This window comes from Narcine bancroftii, chromosome 7 (genome assembly GCF_036971445.1).
Source record: "Narcine bancroftii isolate sNarBan1 chromosome 7, sNarBan1.hap1, whole genome shotgun sequence".
NCBI lineage: Eukaryota > Metazoa > Chordata > Chondrichthyes > Torpediniformes > Narcinidae > Narcine > Narcine bancroftii.
Genome location: NC_091475.1, coordinates 30,315,668 through 30,335,336, shown reverse-complemented (window position 1 = coordinate 30,335,336; position 19,669 = coordinate 30,315,668). Strand labels below are relative to the sequence as shown.

The window sequence follows — 19,669 nt, the reverse complement described above, 5'->3', positions numbered from 1 at the left end:
TAATTTATGCAAATGCATCTCATTGGAACAATGTTAAAATACCCATCCATTCTTTGGCAAGCTCCATCATTTCTGATAGCATCTTGTCTTGTTTACCTCAGTTTCCTCTATATCAAATGACTCAGTCCAAGAGGTTTCTTTATATTTCTCATGCTTACAAATTCATTACCTTTCTGCTTTCGCTAAATTTCTTCTCCAACTCATTTTCAGCCCCCCTTCAACCTTCACTCATCATCAGTTAGAGCCACTTACATCCATTTCTTCATTTCTTCTTCTTCATTGTCACTGATCCTACTCCTTGCCAGAAAGATCAATAACTTACGCAATCAATATTCTGGTTACCAAATCTCTTCTTCAGTTTCCATCTCTTCCATCTACCCAGAAACCTTATCCACCAACTTCAGTCAAAATATACACCATGACTCTGACTTCCCAGCAAAATCTGATCTCTCCTATGCTGGTTAATTCCCCAGTAAGGCACTTATTTCAAATTAGCATGTTTAAGAAGCACTGGTATCCTGTACTCGTTTACCACATTGGTGGCTGAGACAATCACAAAGTGGTCATGGTCCTCAATCTCTCGTTGTACTTGACAAAAACACAGTTCCAACTAAGAAACAGACAATCACACTGTTGGGACCCCAACACCAAGATGGAAATTCATACACAAATCAATTTTTGAAGTACAAAAATAACTCCTTGTTAAAAATCAAATTGAACTCAATCATATTGAGAATCAATCTAATGGTTCCCTTTCTCTCATCACCTCTGATGCATTACACAACATCTAATGCTGTACAGCAGATCTCCCAGTTGGCTCATCAACAAGCAGCCATCTCACAGGCATTCTACAATTTTTTTTCCTTTAAGATCCAGTCTCAACCTGGTTTTCCTAATTAAAATCCCCATGACTTCCATAACATTGCCCTTATGACACATATTTTCTATGGTAATTTGTTATCCATATCCCGGCTACTGTTTGGAGGTCCATATATAATTGCCATCAGTGACCTTTTATCTTTGGCATTTCTTAAACCTACCCACAATTCTACATCTTCTGATTCTAATCGGAAAATGCTCCAAAGGTTCACAAAATCAATTCCTGAGATGATGGGTTTGTCAGATGCCAGAGATTAAGTAGACTTTATCAATGCTCCCAAATTTTTTTAACAGTTAGGAAATCAGTGAACACAAACTTCTTGTCAAGTAGATGCACAATTGATATTTCCCTATGGCGATGTACCAGCAACCAAAGATAGATATGGTATTTCTATCAATGCAACATATCAGCTATTCAGGACAGACTTGAGAATAAATAATTTTCCCTACAGGATCATAAATCTTTAATATTCTCTATCCCACAGGATTGTGGAGGCTCAGTGATCCAGTAGATTCAAGACAAAGATTGACAGATATTTAGATATTAAAATATTCAGGCCTTTATGGTTGGTGCAAGAAAATGGTGTTGAGGTTTAAAAAAAAAGGTGAATATCAGAGCAGTCACAGGAGGCTTTCCATTGTTTTTGTTTCTGATGTTCATCATTCAGAGAGCAAAGTTGAAAAATACAAATTCCCGCCTTGTCAGTAGCTAGGAAGCGTATAGTGGTTTAATGGAAGTCCTACTTCCAGCTAAATATCACACAGTGTTGCATTCCCCTGGAGAAAAATCACCTACAATTTAGGGAAGAGATATAATGCATTCATTGGAGTGTGACAACCGTATGATGTACATAGGTCCACAGATACAATTCACACCCCACCTCTCTCCCCGAATAAGAGAAAAGAAACAATTTCATCCAGCAGGTAAAGAATTAAGAGTATGAAATGGGGAATACAGTGCAGACAACAAGTGTTTTTGCCTCTACCTCGGCTTGAGGAGGATCTTTGTTTTTGTTGGTATTTAGATATTTTGGAATGTTTGTATTTTTGCATTCTTATATTTTGGTATTTGTATAATTTAAGGGATAAGGAGGGGAGGGTGTAAGGAGAGGGGAAATATGGACTCTGTAAATCATATTAAGTGGAAAGAGAATGTAATATTTTGTTTATTGGATTTGCAGGAGTCTTTGTAAAAATCAAAAATAAAATATATAAAAAAAAAACAAATTCCCAATAGTCTAACAGCATTGCACCTTTGGTAGTGGAGGAGGTGAAACAAAAAGACCTTAAACAGTTGATGGTTAATCAATTGAACTTAAATCCATGGATGTCAATTTTAATTGCAATGAACAATATCCACCACTGGGTGGCATTACACCATTGAATTTCAGTAAGAACTGGACTGCTGACCAAATGGCATTTTAATTACAGAACCTGACCACACAGGTTTAAAAGTCACCCTTTGTGCCACTGCTGTCTCTTTAAAGGATGTAGCCAATTTGACGCAATTTTTCTCCACCGAGCCTTCAGCAGAAGGCAAGTTGAGGCGGCACGGTTGGCGCACTGGTTAGTGCAACGCCTTTATAGTGCCAGCGATCGGGACTGGGGTTCCAATACTGCACTGTCTGTAAGGAGTTGTGTACATCCTCCCTGTGTCTGCATGGGTTTTCCCTAGAGGTTTCAGTTTCCTCTCACTATTCGAAACATAATGGGGGTGTAGGTTAATTGGGTGTAGATTAGGCACCACGGACTTGTGGGCCAAAATGGCCTGTTACCATGCTGTATGTCTAAAAAATTTAAATTTAAAATTCTTTGAGCGATCCAAACAAGATGGACTAGCATTGTTCCTGTGATTTTAAGAGACATCATATCACGAGTGGCTAAAGAAATCAGGTCGAGAGTTTTTGTTCCAAAGAAGGATGATCTTAGCAAAACAAGTTAGATAAAAGTTATTTCTAATACTGGGACAACCTGGAAGATGAAGACAAAAAATAAAAACAAGATTAGGGAGTGCCTTGATAATGAGCATTTGATAATGATAATAAGGTTACAGTCATTACAACTGAGATACTTGGGAACTACTACTGGAAGAGTGTGGTAAAGAACTCGCTGCCCAGAAGGTTACGGAGGGTGGATTTTGTTTTTAAAAAAACTCCAATATAGAAAGAAATTTGAAATAATGAGGAATGGAAGGCAATGGGCAACTGACACAGAAGAAGAAAGGCAACCTGGGACAAATCAACCAAAATCATATTGAATAGTGAGGCAGGGTTGAAGACAAAGTGGCAGAGTTCCTCTTTTCATAAGGTGTTAACAGTCACCTTGAGCTGGACATTACCAGTGCCACTATTACCTACTCTATTCTTAATGAGAAAGATATATTGTACACTATACCTCAGGATTATTCCAGTTACCAGTCACATGATGTGTGTGGTATTGCTCACCGTTGGAAATGCTCATTCTTTTACAAACCATTGTGCCCAGATTTTGATCACATTTTTTTCTGATCAGGTCAATCATTCTTCTATCTTGCTTGGTTTCCAGGTTATAGTTTTTGTATTATAACTTTGCCCTAACTTGGCTCAATGATAGCAGTTCTGCATCTGGGATATTTATGGATTCAAGTCCTATTGCAAAATTTCCATCTATCAAGGGAGCTTTGCATAACACTGGACAACAATTTTTTTCCACCAAAAAAGCTTTCTTCTTGAGAAAAAAAAAATGGGGATTACAATAGACAACTTCAAGCTGAATACAAGGATAATTTCAGATTTGCTGTATGACATAGGAAGTTGGATAAACATGAACTTTAATTTAGCATTAAGTGTATACTCACCACTAATGTAACAAATGTATCACAGCGACAATGACCAGACATTTCTGCTGTATTGACAATAAAAGTTATCGTTATGTACACTCACTCTGCTATTGCCTGAAGAACATGTGTATCAACATGCATTTGATTGATATTAATATAATGCACAGCATCTGTATATGCATGTTATTATTTTTTTTTTAGCCTGTCTGCATCTATCCTGACTAAGCATGGCCAGGCCGAAGACATTTACATGCTACATGCCACTGGGTGAAGGCTTGGACTGACCAAAACAGCTTGTTTTGTGGCCAATATACTTGTAGACTTAAAATGACAGGAAATCATGAAAGATTGTACCTAAAAAAAATGGGGAGCTGATTAGAAAATTTTAAGGTGATTTTCATGATCAGCAGCTCAAAATCCATAAAATATCCTCAAAAGTGTTCAGGAAGAAAAATCTTTGTGGTCCAGTGTTATCTGAGGCAAATATTTTGAGAGACATAAAGCCTCCTTGAATAGACACAATTTGCTCCTTATCTTTCCACGTTTGTGAAATCAGAGGGGAAATATTCCAATAGGATGATCTAAAATTCTTTCTTTGATCAAGAGTTACTCATCTCATTGGTATTAACGTCATTCAAAGCAAAGCAATGCTGGACTATCCCTAATTAATCCTGCCCATTTGAATTTTTTCCAGTAGTTTCTTCGCCACTGATGTAAAATTGACCAACTTGTAATTATCTGTCGTATATTGGTCCCCTTCATGACATCATTTGACCTTCTGAATCATCAGAACCAAGAAATGCCGGTGAAAGTCTCAGCCTCGTTTGGCAGCTTGGAATACATCAGGCACATAGGAATTGTGTGCCTTTTGGACCCTAAAATATCTATCGCCACCACTGCGCACTTGAATACTTCCCATCCCTTTTCTTCATTCTTCCTGGACCATCTCCTTTTTGATGAATGCAGATGAGAAGTGTTAATTTGGCTCACTGCCCACTCAAAGATTACTCCTTTTGTTCCCTAAGAGACCAGCTCTTTCCATTGTTACTCTCTTCCTTTTAGTGTATCTATAGGAAGCCGTGGATTCATCTGCCAATGATATTTCGTGGCCCCTTTTTGCCTTCCTAATTTCCTTCGCCTTTTCCCTTGACTATAAAAGGTACAGAATGAATATTGGATGATCTTGATTTTCTTAGCACAATTTCCACAATTTATGGTGTTCGTGTGTTAATTCCTGAAGATAATTAAACAAGGTAAAAGCCCTTGCATACTGTTTTATACCTCTGGCAGACATGAGCTTTTGCGTAAGAGAAAAAAATATTCACATATTTCAAAGATAATTATGATACTGTTCCTGGAAGGCCTGGACAGCCCGGAAAATGGGGGTCGACTTGTATGCCAGACATAACATAAAACTATTAAAATGAGGCTTTAAAAAAGGGTGGGGCTCGACCTATCTGCTGATTGACTTATATGCTGAAGTATGTGAATTGCCAAGGCATAGAAGGTTAAGAACATAATACAGGAAAATGGGATTAGTGCTGATAGATAGAAAGAAAGGTTGGGACACGGTGGGCTGACAGGTTGCTTCTGCACTGTAAAACTTCATGATTCCTGTGAAGTCCAAAACTTTCATGTCTTAATTTTAATTCATGATCCAAACCTTGTGTTTGTCCCCTGCTTTGGCTTGCTTCCCAGCTTTCACATCCAACATCAGATCCTCAATGTTTGGTTTAAATGGTTGCAAAAGAAGAGCAGTAGGGGGACAATCGTCTGGATCAGTGAGCCCTTGACTTACAGAAAGAAAATAATATTTGTATTCCAAATCTACAGGGCAGTCAGGCCTCTCTAACATCTCCACAACCTGAAAGAGAAACAAAAATGTTATCATCTAATGTCCATCAAGAACAACTAAAATTTTAATTTTCACAATATACAATATACTGATTTTATGAACTTTGAAGTCAAAACAGGCAAAAGGAGAAAACAGTACATTAACTGTTACATAACAAGTAGCAAGCAATTATTTTGTCATTGAACATTCAAAGTTTCAATATATTTCTTAAACTGACAACCCTCACATTTCAAAATACAACAATTTCCAGAATGTGAAACTGTGTCATCTGCACGTGTCAAGAAAGGAGAGTTGAGAAAAAGTGTCAATTTACATTTTTTTTCCACATAAATGTTGCAAAATGTTTGGCAGTGATCTGTGAATTCCAGAAGGGCAAATTTCCAAGTCGTGAAATGCACAATGTGGAAAGGTTTCCTGTATAACAAAGGATTATTTTTATCAATTAAATAAACTTACAATATAATACTGAGGGAGACGTGTCAACTTGATGAACAGTTTGTGTTTTGAGAGGTTTCCAACTGGATGAGAGGAAAAGTTTGAAAGATGCAACGTTTCACTGCAGATTGTGGGAAGATGCTTCATAGACTGTTTGCAGCGTTGTTGTCCAAGCCAAAATCTGAAGGACAATTAAAAAAGATTAAGGCTACATTTGAAGGAACATCCCAGAGTTAACAGAATAAATGTAAAGGAGCTTTCCTCTTTTTCCTTGTTATACTTATTTCCTCCCTTTATTATTTTAGAACAAATTTGTATTTTACACTTACTTAAGCTGCTGAAGCCAAGGAATAATTCGTTTCATCTCATCATTGATGGATTTTTCAATATCGTCTAATGTAGACTGATCTGATAACAGTAATGAGAATGCAAAATAAAAAGACGTCATAAATAGGTGAGACAGGATTGGATCATGTAGGGAGCATGATAAAAACAAAACAATATTTAAGTACTTCTGGCAGCTGCACCTTCAGCAGCCAATCCTAAATGCACTGGGACTTGGTCCCTAAATCTCAATGTCTTTCGTTCTTTAAATCAACTATGACAAAACTTTTTGTCACTTGCCCTTGTATATTTTGGGATCAGTTTCATATTCTGTTATTGTAAAAGCAGCATGAGATGTTTTGTTAATTTAAACCATGATACAAATTTTTGCTGCAAGATGGAGCTAAGTTTGAAATTTTAAAAACCTTCAACAGTAAACTTTAAATGGCTAGTTTATTTTTCAAAAAAAGTCCTAGAAATTAAGAAAAATCCTTCTGAAAGCTGTGGAGATCGCCAAAGATCAACCAAAAAGCGATGTTTGCTCGATAAAACTGTACAAATGGTTTTTTAGAGTGAAACACAAAAGTCTGCAGATTGTAATTAAAAAAAAACACAAAAATGCTGAAGGAAATCAGAAGGTCTCACAGAGGCAAAGCTATCTAACCAACGTTTAGGGCCTGAGCCCTTCAAGGTATGAGGTATGGTTTTGTAAGCTTATTAAAAAAAATAGAAATTACATTTACTTTAATTTCTACTTACAAAATAATTTATTATGCATTGGTTATGAAATATAAATATTTACCACACAAATCATGGTACCCCCCCCAAAAGAAACCCAACACAAAATCCATTTTTAAAATATGTGATAATTTTACTGATACACAGATCTATGCACTTACCAATCCCATATAACATGGGTTGAAATGTTCCTGAATGTAGATCCACAAAAACATGCAGACACTCAGATCGACCACAAGGTTCTAAGATTGGAATAACCAGTGTTGGCAAGGCTGTCTCAATAAAGGCTGAAGCAAGTAAAAATTAAAAGTCACAACTTGGAAGTAATTTTTGTTCTTTTTACGTGCATAAATGTTGACTACAAAAGTTACCTTAAAAAACGCAGATTTTTTGAAGTTGATTTTCTCCCATCTGCTTATTAATTAAGACAATTACACCAAAATTAACATTCAACTACAAAATGATATTGTTTAATGATAGATAATCTTATCCATCTGTTCTGAAATCCAACTATCTAAATCATCTTTCAAATAATCTAAAATTCAAATTCCAGCCTTTGCAGGCAGCAAATTGAGCATTTGCTTTATAGCAATATAAATGCAAGGTTATTGAAATAAATTGATGAACTAATCTTATTTTCCCCAAAAATCATAATGTGGAACATACAGTTTTCATTATGATTATAGCTCTTCAGAATGGCTTTCAGCTCCTGTAGCTTCTGATGTGATCGTGCATGGACACTGTCAATCAAAAGCTTTTCTACAGAAAGGTGGTCAACCTGTGGAACAAAGTAGTCATTGACATTAACAACTCATTGGTCTAAGTCCATTTAAAACAAATGTAATCACAAATAATTTAGAAATAATGGTTCTTCATTCAAGTAAATGCAACTAGTTTTTTCTTTCATGTGAAGGTCACATGGAGCTAATTAGATTTAAATAATTGAAATAAATATCATTGAAAAAGTGATTAAAAAACAAAATTAGCTTAAAAACACAAATCTATTACAAATTTACTGAGGATAAAATAAAAAGTGAAGTGAACAAAAACTTAACTCCAACTTTCTCTATTACTGTCATAAAGCGGAAAAATTAAATGAAAAGTGATCCAGAGCATCAAATGGGCTAGAGTCTAGAGATGGAGTGGGAGGTCATATCTGCTTGCATCAGACTTGCAAATTGCAGACACAAATAAAGACAGGTCAGATGGCAGATGGGTAGCTGTTCCTACTGAATAACACCCATATTGCAGCTCAATCAACTATTCATGAATTAAGAATACAGGTAGTTTTGATTCAAAGGAACATTTGTTGCCAATATCAAATAAATTTGCTTTATTTTACTATTTCAATAAAATCGCCATTATCTGGAATTTAAGTAACCGGCAAAGAAAATCACGGAAAATAAATAGGTTTAAAAAAAGCCAAAAATTTAAAATTGGCACCCCCTCACTGTTAGTTTGCCAATCACGCAACACACAATTTCAAGCAACCACCAAATTCACATTTCTGGCATCAACCAATTCCCATACATGCCAGATGCTAGGGGTTCTACTGTATAATACAATGATACAAAAAGACCCATGCTCACAAGTGAAATTGTACTGCTTTCTTTTCAACTATAATTGGTGCAGGAAAAATCAAGAGAAGTCACAGAGAGACAAGGATCATATTACCTTCATAGCACGTTCTATTAATTTAGAATCACCAGCTGGCAATGGTGGATCATGAGATATCTGTAATGGTTTTGAGCAATCACTCTCATCAATCTTTATTGTGACCCTGTGAACAGAAGCACTGCCCGTCTTTCTTCCCAAGACTTGCTGGCTATTTGTGAAATAAAAACCCAGTAAATTATAAAATAAATGCTATAAAATCATACTAGAAAAAATTAGTGGTTACTGCAGTTAGTTTCAGAAATTAGATAATACATCGACTTTAGACAAAACTTTAAAAGATAGAATGCCTGATAAGCAGACATTTATAAGCAGTAAAAAACTACACTGACTGTATGTGCCACGTGAACACAAAAGTTAGTGCACCAAATGGGGCTAGATCAGTAAGTGTTCATGAAATGTAGGTCTGAATCAAACTAATAGAGTGCATTATTGTGCTTCGCAATCAAATGGAAGCATTGGTATATCTTGGAGGATCTTTCCTGGACCCAATACACAAATGGCATGGTGAAAAAAATCACATCAGAGCTTCTAGTTCCTCAGGTGTTTGCAGAGATTTGGCATGACATCGGAAACGCTGGAAAATTTCTACAGATGTGTGGTGGAAAGTGAGTTGACTGGCTGAAACATAGTCTGGTATGGGGACACCAATACCTGCAAGTCTAAAACCCTGCAAAAGGTAGTGGACATAGCCCAGGACAACACACCATCAAGGACTTCTCCTGGGAAATAAATATGGGATCAGTGAAAGATAAATTTAAACTATGGGATGCAATGAAAGCATTCATCAGAGAGCAGATAATAAGTTATGTAACTAAGATGAAGAAGGACTACAATCAGGAAATAGAACAGCTGGAAAGGGAAATAGCAAGTACAGAAAAAGAATTAGCAACAAGGGAAGATACAACAAAAAGAAGAGAATTGGTGGACAAAAAATAAAATATGAAACACTACAAACTACAAGGTGGAGAAGAACATAATGAAGACAAAACAGAAGTATTATGAGCTAGGAGAAAAAAAACCGCACAAAATACTAGCTTGGCACCTTAAGACAGAACAAATTAAAAGAAAGGTATTGGCATCAAGGAAAAAGGACAAACAAATTACATATAACCTAATGGAGATCAATGAAAACTTCAAGGAATTCTACGAGCAATTATATTGAACTGAGAACCAAGGGAAAGAAGACAAAATAGATGAGTTTCTAGCTAAAATTGAACTACCGAAATTGCAAGAGGAGCAAAACAAATTAATAAAACCATTTGAAATAGAGAAAATACAGGATATATTAAAAAAACTACCAAAAATAAAACGCCGGGAGAGGACGGACTCCCAATAGAATTCTATAAAACATTTAAAGACTTATTAATTCCTCCTCTCCTGGAAGTAATGAACCAGACTGAAGAAACACAAAACATGCCAGATTCACGCAAAACAGCAATAATTACAGTAATACCAAAGACGAGAAAAAATCCACTAACACCAGCATTGTATGGACCAATATCTCTACTCAACACAGATTATAAGATAATAGCTAAATTATTAGCAAACAGATTGGTCGACTGTGTACCAAAAATAGTAAAACTAGATCAAACTGGATTTATTAAGAAAAGACGAACAACATCGGTAAGTTCATTAATTTAATCCATGCAGTACAAGGAAACAAGACGCCAACAGTGGCGGTTGCCTTAGACGCAGAAAAGCATTTGACAGAGTAGAATGGAATTATTTATTCAAAGTACTACAGAGTTTCAACCTACCAGAGAAATATATTAATTGGATTAAAGGGACCATTGGCGAAGGTGACAGTAAATAGATATATATCTAACCAATTTAAATTAAGCAGGTCAACTTGGCAGGGATATCCACTATCTCCCTCACTGTTCGCATTAGATATAGTACCATTAGCAGAACTGATAAGAACAGAAAATAAAATAAGAGGGTTAAAAATAAAAGAGAAGGAATATAAAATCAGTCTATTTGCAGATGACGTCATAGTATACTTAACAGAACCAGAAATATCAATAAAAGAATTACATAAGAAACTGAAGGAATATGGAGAAGTATCGGGGTACAAGATCAACGCAAATAAAAGTGAAGCAATGCCAATGAATAATGTGGATTTCACAAAGTTTAAGAAAGAATCACCATTTAGATGGCAAACACAAGCAATCCGATACCTAGGTATTCAACTAGATAATAATCTAGGCCATCTATACAAATTAAATTATCAGCCATTAATGAAGAAATTACAAGACGACTTAGAACATTGGAAAGATTTACCACTAACACTGATAGGAAGGGTAAATTGCATTAAAATGAATATCTTCCCAAGGATACAATACCTATTCCAATCGTTACCAATTCACCTAACAGAGAAATTCTTCAAGGAGCTAAAGAAAATAATAAGGAAATTTTTATGGAAAGTGGGGGGAAAAAAATCGAGGATAGCGCTAGATAAATTAACAGAATGGTATAAACAAGGGGGCTTACAGCTACCAAACTTTAAGAATTATTATAGAGCAGCACAATTAAGATACCTATCACATTTTTATCAAACAAGGGAAAAACCAGATTGGACCAGATTAGAGCTAGATAAAATAGGGAGAAGGTGCCAGAACATATACTATATAAGTGGGATGAAAAGCTGGTGCAACATAGGAGTTCACCAGTACTGCACCATCTGTTCAACATTTGGAAGAAGATTCACACAGAAAGGAAAAAAACAAATTATCAACTACCAAAATTAATATTGATGCAAAATCAACTAATCCCCTTCACAATAGATAACCTTTCCTTTAGAGAATGGGAGAGAAAAGGGATCAAAAGAATAGAAAATTGTTTTTTGGGAAATAAATTATTATCTTTTGAACGAATGAAGTGCAAATATGGTATAACTCACGGTGCAATGTTTGCACACCACCAACTGAAAACCTCCTTGAAGGACAAATTGGGAAGCAGGCTGAGGTTACCAGAAGGAAGCAATTTTGAATATGTCATTACAGACACAATGATAATTAAAAGATTTATAACAAACATGTACATCAAACTGCAAGAGAAAGAGAACAAGGAAACAAGCTGTAAACCCAAACAAAAATGGGAACAAGACCTAAACATAAAGATAAAGAATGAAACATGGGAAAAGCTATGCTCCGGAACCATGAGAAATACAATAAACACGAGGTTACGCGTGATACAATATAATTGGTTACACAGGCTATACACCTCGCCCCAAAAGTTAAATAAATGGGACCCAACAGTATCAGACAATGTTTTCACTGCAAGAAGGAAATGGGAACAACAGTACATGCAATTTGGGCATGTGAGAAAGTGGAAAAGTTTTGGGAAGATTTAAAGCAGGTATTAAATAAAATCACAAAAAGCAACATACCAAAAAATCCAGAGATCTTTCTTCTAAGTAATATAAGAAGTAAAGAACTTGGACTCGATTTGGATGGAGCACAAAAAAGATTTATTATGATAGCCTTAGCTGTGGCAAAAAAATGTATTATGTCAACCTGGAAATCAGAAGATAGCCTGAGAATACACCAATGGTACATAGAAATGAATAAATGTATTCCAGTGGAAAAAAATAACATACAATTTAAGAAATAACATCACAGTATTCGAACAAATTTGGAAACTGTATATGGAACACAACAGAGAAATCCTACCGCGGACCTCCACTACCTAAAATGACAGATGGAGAAGATGACAAAATGAACTGACCCAGTATGTAAAAGTAGATGACACAAATTTCTTGTTTATTTTCACTGTGTGATGACATTGTTTAAAGGGTTTAATGTATCATATATGTTGAACGTTGAGTGGGTGGGGAGGGGAGGGTGAAGGAGGGAGGGAAAGGAGGGGGGGGAAAAGGGAGAAAACGACACTGTGTATATTCAAGAGAGAAACGTTTGTATGTATTTTGGTCAGTATGGTTCATAGTGTGAAAAATAAAAAAAATTTTTAAAAAAAGGACATCTCCTGGGAACACTACGCTCAGACAGCAGCAGCAATCATCAAAAATCCAAAGCACTATGTTTTCGCTGCTACCACCAGGAAAGAGGTATAGATGTCACAAGACTTGCACTACCAGATTGGTTTTAAACACCAACACTAAGTGGTCATTTTGCCTTGCCCTCAGGAAACAACAATCTCAGGGTTGTATGTGGTGTCATGTATGTACTCTGAAATCTGAATTATTCAAATGAGTCAATTTTCCAAATATTGATACTTGCACTACAATGTAAAGTTAGCTGAAAATTAGAATTCAAGAATATTTCTACGCACATGGCTCCCAAAACACAGTCAATTAGCCATTTCACTGTTCATAAAATTGTAAATTAAACCAAGATTCCACAGCGAGTGCTCCAGTAAACATTCATTCAGCAATAAAAACACCCAGAAAATAATGGAAATATTCAGCAGGAGACATAAACAAAAGTTGTTTCAGGTCAAAAACCTTAAATTTTGAATTTTCTCCAACTTCCAATGAAATTTGGTTTCAAGTTTCAAAAAAAAAAAAGAGGAAGTGGCAGAGATTTAAAAAGGCAGGTTCATGATGGGGTGCGCTGCTCTGCATTTCAGGCAAAATCTTCACTAGGATTCTCTTTAATAGACTAATACCTAGTGTCGCCGAAAATGTCCTCCCAGAATCACAGTGTGGCTTTCGCGCAAACAGACGAACTACTGACATGGTCTTTGCCCTCAGACAGCTCCAAGAAAAGTGCACAGAACAAAACAAAGGACTCTACATCACCTTTGTTGACCTCACCAAAGCCTTCGACACCGTGAGCAGGAAAGGGCTTTGGCAAATACTAGAGTGCCTCAGATGCCCCCCCAAGTTCCTCAACATGGTTATCCAACTGCATGAAAACCATCAAGGTTGGGTCAGATACAGCAATGAGCTCTCCGAACCCTTCTCCATTGACAACAGCGTGAAGAAAGGCTGCGTCCTCGCACCAACCCTCTTTACTATCTTCTTCAGCATGATGCTGAAACAAGCCATGAAAGACTTCAACAATGAAGACGGTGCTTACATCCGGTACCGCACAGATGGCAGTCTCTTCAATCTGAGGCGTCTGCAAGCTCACACCAAGACACAAGAGCAACTTGTCTGTGAACTACTCTTTACAGACGATGCCGCTTTAGTTGCCCATTCAGAGCCAGCTCTCCAGCGCATGACGCCCTGTTTTGTGGAAACTGCCAAAATGTTTGACCTAGAAGTCAGCCTGAAGAAAACTGAGGTCCGCCATCAGCCAGCTCCCCACCATGACCACCAGCCCCCCCACATCTCCATCGGGCATACAGAACTCAAAACGGTCAACCAGTTGACCTACCTCGGCTGCACCATTTCATCTGATGCAAGGATTGACAACGAGATAGACAACAGACTCGCCAAGGCAAATAGCCCCTTTGGAAGACTACACAAGAGTCTGGAAAAACAACCACCTGAAGAAACACACAAAGATCAGCGTGTACAGAGCCACTGTCATACCCACGCTCCTGTTCAGCTCCGAATCATGGGTCCTCTACCGGGATCACCTACGGCTCCTAGAACGCTTCCATCAGCGCTGTCTCCGCTCCATCCTCAACATTCATTGGAATGACTTCATCACCAACATCGAAGTACTCGAGCTGGCAGAGTTCGCAAGCATCGAATTCACGCTGCTGAAGATCCAACTGCGCTGGGTGGCTCACGTCTCCAGAATGGAGGACCATCGCCTTCTCAAGATCGTGTTCTATGGCGAGCTCTCCACTGGCCACCGAGACAGAGGTGCACCAAAGAAGAGGTACAAGGACTGCCTAAAGAAACCTCTTGGTGCCTGCCACATTGACCACCGCCAGTGGGCTGATATCGCCTCCAACTGTTCATCTTGGCGCCTCACAGTTCGGCGGGCAGCAACCTCCTTTGAAGAAGACCGCAGAGCCCACCTCACTGACAAAAGACAAAGGAGGAAAAACCGAACACTCAACCCCAACCAACCAATTTTCCCTTGCAACCGCTGCCACCATGCCTACCTGTCTCGCATCGGACTTGTAAGTCACCAACGAGCCCACAGCAGACGTGGACATACCCCTCCATAAATCTTCGTCCGCGAAGCCAAGCCAAAGAAAGAAATAGATATCTTTCAAAGGAGATAAATTATGGCAATTTTTTAGTGTAGTTCACATACAAACCGCCAAAACAGATCTCATTTAAAATGCCAGAGATCTGCTCAAGTGAGACAGTCCAGGATCCGAGTGCCTTTGCAAAAACTTTGAAGAATCCCTATAAACAAATATTTGGTAGAGATTTTACCCAAATTGACTAAATTTGAATCTTTTCTTGTGATTGTACCAAAGAAGGGATACATTTCATTGATGTACAAAATATTACAGGAAAGTATGGAAAAAAAGGGATGGGATAGATCTAAGATTAAATGGGAAAAGGATTTTAATCTTACTTTTTCCGAGGATGACTGGTTAGATATTTGTCATGATAGTAGAAAGAAGATTACTAGATTGATAAATGTTTGTTATGCAATGGTTAATTACAATTTTTTTAACATCATTTGTATTTAGTTTTAGTTTGGTTTTAGTGAATCAGACTCTTGTTTTAGATGTGGTAATTCGGTTGGAACTTTTTTTTAAATACTGTTTGGTTATGTTACATATACAATCTTTTTGGAAAACAATTCAATAGTTTTTGGAATATTTGTATAAGATCAAAATACTTTTAGACCTGGCAATATTTTTGTTGGGTGAGTTGAAGCCTTTGAAAGATTTGGAATTAGACAAATTTCAGATTGCTTTTGTATATTTAGCTTTATCTGTACCAAAAAAATGTATAGCAAGTACATGGAAAAGCTAATGTGATTGATATTAATAGATGGCATAATGAGATGAAAACTTGTTTGGTAATGGAAAAAATCACGTATGTTTTAAATGATAATTATTCTTTTTTTCTTAAAAAGTGGTCTTTATATTCAGAATATTTGCATTTAAATTTACCTTGATTAGATTTTAGTAAATATATTTCAGTTTTTATTTCTCTTTGGCTCTCCTAAAGAGAGCTGGCTGAGAGGGGGAGTGGGGGGTGGGGGGGGGGGGGTTCTTCTTTCTTTTTTTTTCTCTTCTTTTTTATATATAAAACAACATTTTTATTGTTCATAATATGTACTTTTTTTAACTGTATGTAATAACCTTGTTGAACGAATAAATAAAGTTATCAAAAAAAAGATGCCTATAAGGACTTCACAAGTAGGTGTTGATTGGACATGCTGTGGAATAATGGATTATTGCTTTGAAAAGTAACAGATGAACGGATTTGGAAGGTTATGTCCAGTGCCACAGTCTGTCTGAATGCAGTTGGCTATTCTAAGAGGGTCATGTGGTTTTCTGTGTGTGTGTGAGAGAGAGAGAGAGAGAGAGAGAGAGAGAGAGAGAGAGAGAGAGAGAGAGAGAGAGAGAGAGAGAGAGATCTACAGTTCAGCAGCAGCAGCTGGGACTCGAACATGACAAGCTGGAAAGCTTGTGGAAAAATCCCATTTTGAAGATGGGTTGTGAGTTCTTCGTTCAGCCTGGTCAAAGCCCTTGTGGTCCATACAAGAGGAGATGGCTGGCTGTATAATGTTTAACTTGAAATAAGGGAAAACAAAAAGGAACTCTGTGGTGACCTGGAGGAAAAAGGTTATCATCTGGAAAACCCTGATGGGGTAAGTTTCTTTGGAAAGACATTGAAGTGGCTGATCAGAAGGAATCAGTTGTGGGTGTCCAATGAGCAACAAATCTCTCTCTGAAAACTGTAAGAACCTTCCTGAGCGGTAACCATTTACCTTTCAAGTACCAAAGCCTCGTGAAATTCATAAATGTTAAATTCTGTGCACAGTATAAGAATTGCCTGATACCGGTGAATTTGGAGGAGTGAGAAATGAGATTGGACTGTGAATCAAAGAACTTTTCTGAACTTACAGACATATTACATACACGTGCGCTTAGAATTAGAAAGGGGTTATGATAGGTTAAGTTAATAGTAATAATTTAGAGTGTGATCCTGTTTTCATGTTTAAAGACAATTAAAAGCAACTTTAAGTAACCATTTGTTTTGGTGTATTTCTATTGCTGCTGGGTTTTGAGGTCCTCTGGGCCCATAACAGTGTAGAATTGGAGATTGAATGATAAGAGGCAGTTCTATGAAATGAAAGCAGACTGAAAAAAATTATGAAGGAACATTGAAACAAAAGCATAAAATACTATGTCAGGCAGGGAGATAAAGAGTTAACATTTCAGCTCAAAAACCTTGCCTTAGATCTGAAATGCTGACAGGATATCTAAGTGTTTTCCTCTTTACAGATGTTGCCCGAACTACTGATTATTTCTACCATTTTTAAAAATAAGGGTTGATAGAAACAATGGCAACAAATATCAGCGCAGTATCTCACATTGCCAGCATTCACTTTTTCCACTCTTCCTCACCTGATATTTCAGACTTCATTCATCTTCTGCATATGTTTACCCACCCTCTTTCAGCCAGCAGGTATTACACTCTCTCTTGGCTTTCACCATATCACAAACCTTTTTGTCTTCTCAACCTCCTCACCACTATCACCACACCAGCCACTCCACATTCTTCAACTTAAAAATTTATTTAACACTTCTTGTTCTGATGAAAATTCGTGATGTATGAAAGTTACTTAACTAATTAAATGTTTTTAATCTGTAAAATGTTTTATCGATAAAAGTAAAAGACATACAAGGCTCTGATCAACTTATTAATCCATCTGAATTTGAGGACATGGTCTTCATTCAACTCTAATCAATATTAATTAGGTACTTCAAAGACAGCATTTCTAATCAAATGTTCTAATTTATCTAATTACAAGCAAACCTTTTGCAAGATTTTAATAAGTTACTTTATTAATCCTTCAAGATCGAATAAACTATTTAAATGCATTGATTAGAATATGAAGTTGCAATACAAGTCACTACAAGCAAGAAGTTTACTTATTCTTAATAGTTGATTCACAATGCTTCTCTGTGTATGGCCAAGTAATTAATTTCATAATTTCCTGAAAAACTCACTTTTCTAAGCAATTATGATTTACTCACTTCCAAACTACCAAAGTCAGGCACTTTCCGTGTTGATACCGTTCGACCTGAACAAGATCACCCCAACGTTCGCGGATCAGCATCTGCGCCTGTGAGTGTAAAACCTCCAATTGCAATGACAAACAAAATGAATCTGAGATAAAAGATCAAGGAACTTTTCAGATAACAATTAATGATGCAATCTCTTATATCGACTCTTACATAGCAAAATGAAGATGAACAAAGAAATTTTTTTTAAAATCTTGTGAAGAGAGAACTGAATTTGTAAAACTTAACCCATCATTTCCCCCTCACCTCTTTCCAAGGCTACAGACATTACAGATGAAGCTGAATGTTGCAAGAACCGAGTCATCTACATTTAGTGCATCATGTGTGGTCTCCACCAATGTAGAGGAGGCCAAACACAGATCGGTGATTGCTTTGTATGTCTGAACTGGAACTTCTAGGAGCCAACCATTTTAATTCCCTCAAGGATTCCTATGGTGACTTTTTGGTCTTTAGCCTCATCCATTGTCAGGGTGAGGCTAAACATAAACTTGAGGAGCAACACATCATTTTCCCTCTGGACAGCCTTACAGCTAACAGCATGAAGTGATTTTTCTCATTTTAGGTAACCTCACCTCACCCATCTGATTCAACTGCTTCCATCTCTTTATCTATTCCAATACAGATTTTATTTTCTATCTCACTAACCTTTCTTCCCCTTCCCTCCATCCTAAGGAGGGAAGGGGAAGAAAATTATAGGTAATTGGCATGCAGGTCCCGCTGACTGCAGGTGCTCCAATGAGGCAGCAGATGTAGTAGTCGCAGATGGAGTCAACCTGGCAGTGGGACATAACAGAGAGAGCTTGCCTTGGACCTCCATCCCCTAAAATAAGACAAAGCGACTTGATTCAGTGTGTAGCAAATAGATGATGCATTTTTCTTGTTCATATTCCTTTGGGTGAAGATATTGTTTTATGGTTTTATTGTATATGTTGAATATTTATGGGTTTTGGAGGGGGGTGGGAAGAGGGGAGGGAGGGAAAGGGGGAAGAAAGGGAGAAAATGCCACTGTGTATATTTAATGAGAAACATTTGTATATATTTTGGTTGATATGGTTCAGTGTGAAAAATTTAAAAAAATTTTAAAAACTTGGCAGTGGGACCAACCACTGCAAGGCAAACAAGTAATGGTGACAGTGTAGTGAAAGAGGCGGAAGAAGCCACAAAAACTAGATCTTCCTGAAACCATGGGGTCAGTGCCCAAGATGACAGCATCTGTGCTGGGCAACATACCATGAGGGGTTGCAGGCTCCAGGGGAGCAGCAGACCAATGCAGGGTACCAGAAACAGGGAGGACAAGCTCCAGTGAAAAGTAAAAGCATAGATGATGACACTACAGGACGGTGGCGATGGCAATGGACCAGTGAGGAGCTCAGCGGCTTAAGGACCCATACAGGCTGCAGGGAATGAGCTGTCAAAGGACCCACACAAGCTGAAGGCTGCTGGAGACTCGCTCATGGGAACCAGATATCAAGAGGACAAGATGAGCTTCTGAAGGGCCACAGTGGCTGAAGGCTTCTTGATCATATCAAAGATTTGGACCTGCAATTTGGGCCGTCAATGACTTGAACTAGAGTCTGTGTGGCTGCAGGTATGCTCGAGGTGAAATCACGGAGTAATGCTTATGGCGACTCTTTATTTGCCTTATGGCAGCCATAAGTTGAAGTGCATCATGTATATTACATTTTTTTAATGTATTATTGCATGACAATAAAAGGAACATTTGAACCTTTAATGGTTTCTCCCTGTCTCTCCATCTCCCATGCTTCCAGCCCTATACGCCATCATCTCTAGGTCCTTCCCCAGCT

General features: G+C 37.4%; 1 protein-coding gene across 2 annotated transcripts in view; it reads right to left on the bottom strand.

Annotated features, from left to right (window-relative positions):
• The window catches only part of med14 (mediator complex subunit 14), a 96,067-nt gene that overhangs the window by 55,428 nt on the left and 20,970 nt on the right, over positions 1 to 19,669 (bottom strand). For both annotated transcript variants that reach the window (XM_069889367.1, XM_069889368.1), the window contains exons 8-14: positions 17,817 to 17,949; positions 8,724 to 8,874; positions 7,716 to 7,827; positions 7,211 to 7,336; positions 6,317 to 6,395; positions 6,009 to 6,168; positions 5,361 to 5,561 (exon numbers count right to left, since the gene is read on the bottom strand). In XM_069889367.1, the coding sequence (XP_069745468.1) occupies positions 5,361 to 5,561; positions 6,009 to 6,168; positions 6,317 to 6,395; positions 7,211 to 7,336; positions 7,716 to 7,827; positions 8,724 to 8,874; positions 17,817 to 17,949 (962 nt within the window). The remainder of the gene's footprint in view (positions 1 to 5,360; positions 5,562 to 6,008; positions 6,169 to 6,316; positions 6,396 to 7,210; positions 7,337 to 7,715; positions 7,828 to 8,723; positions 8,875 to 17,816; positions 17,950 to 19,669) is intronic.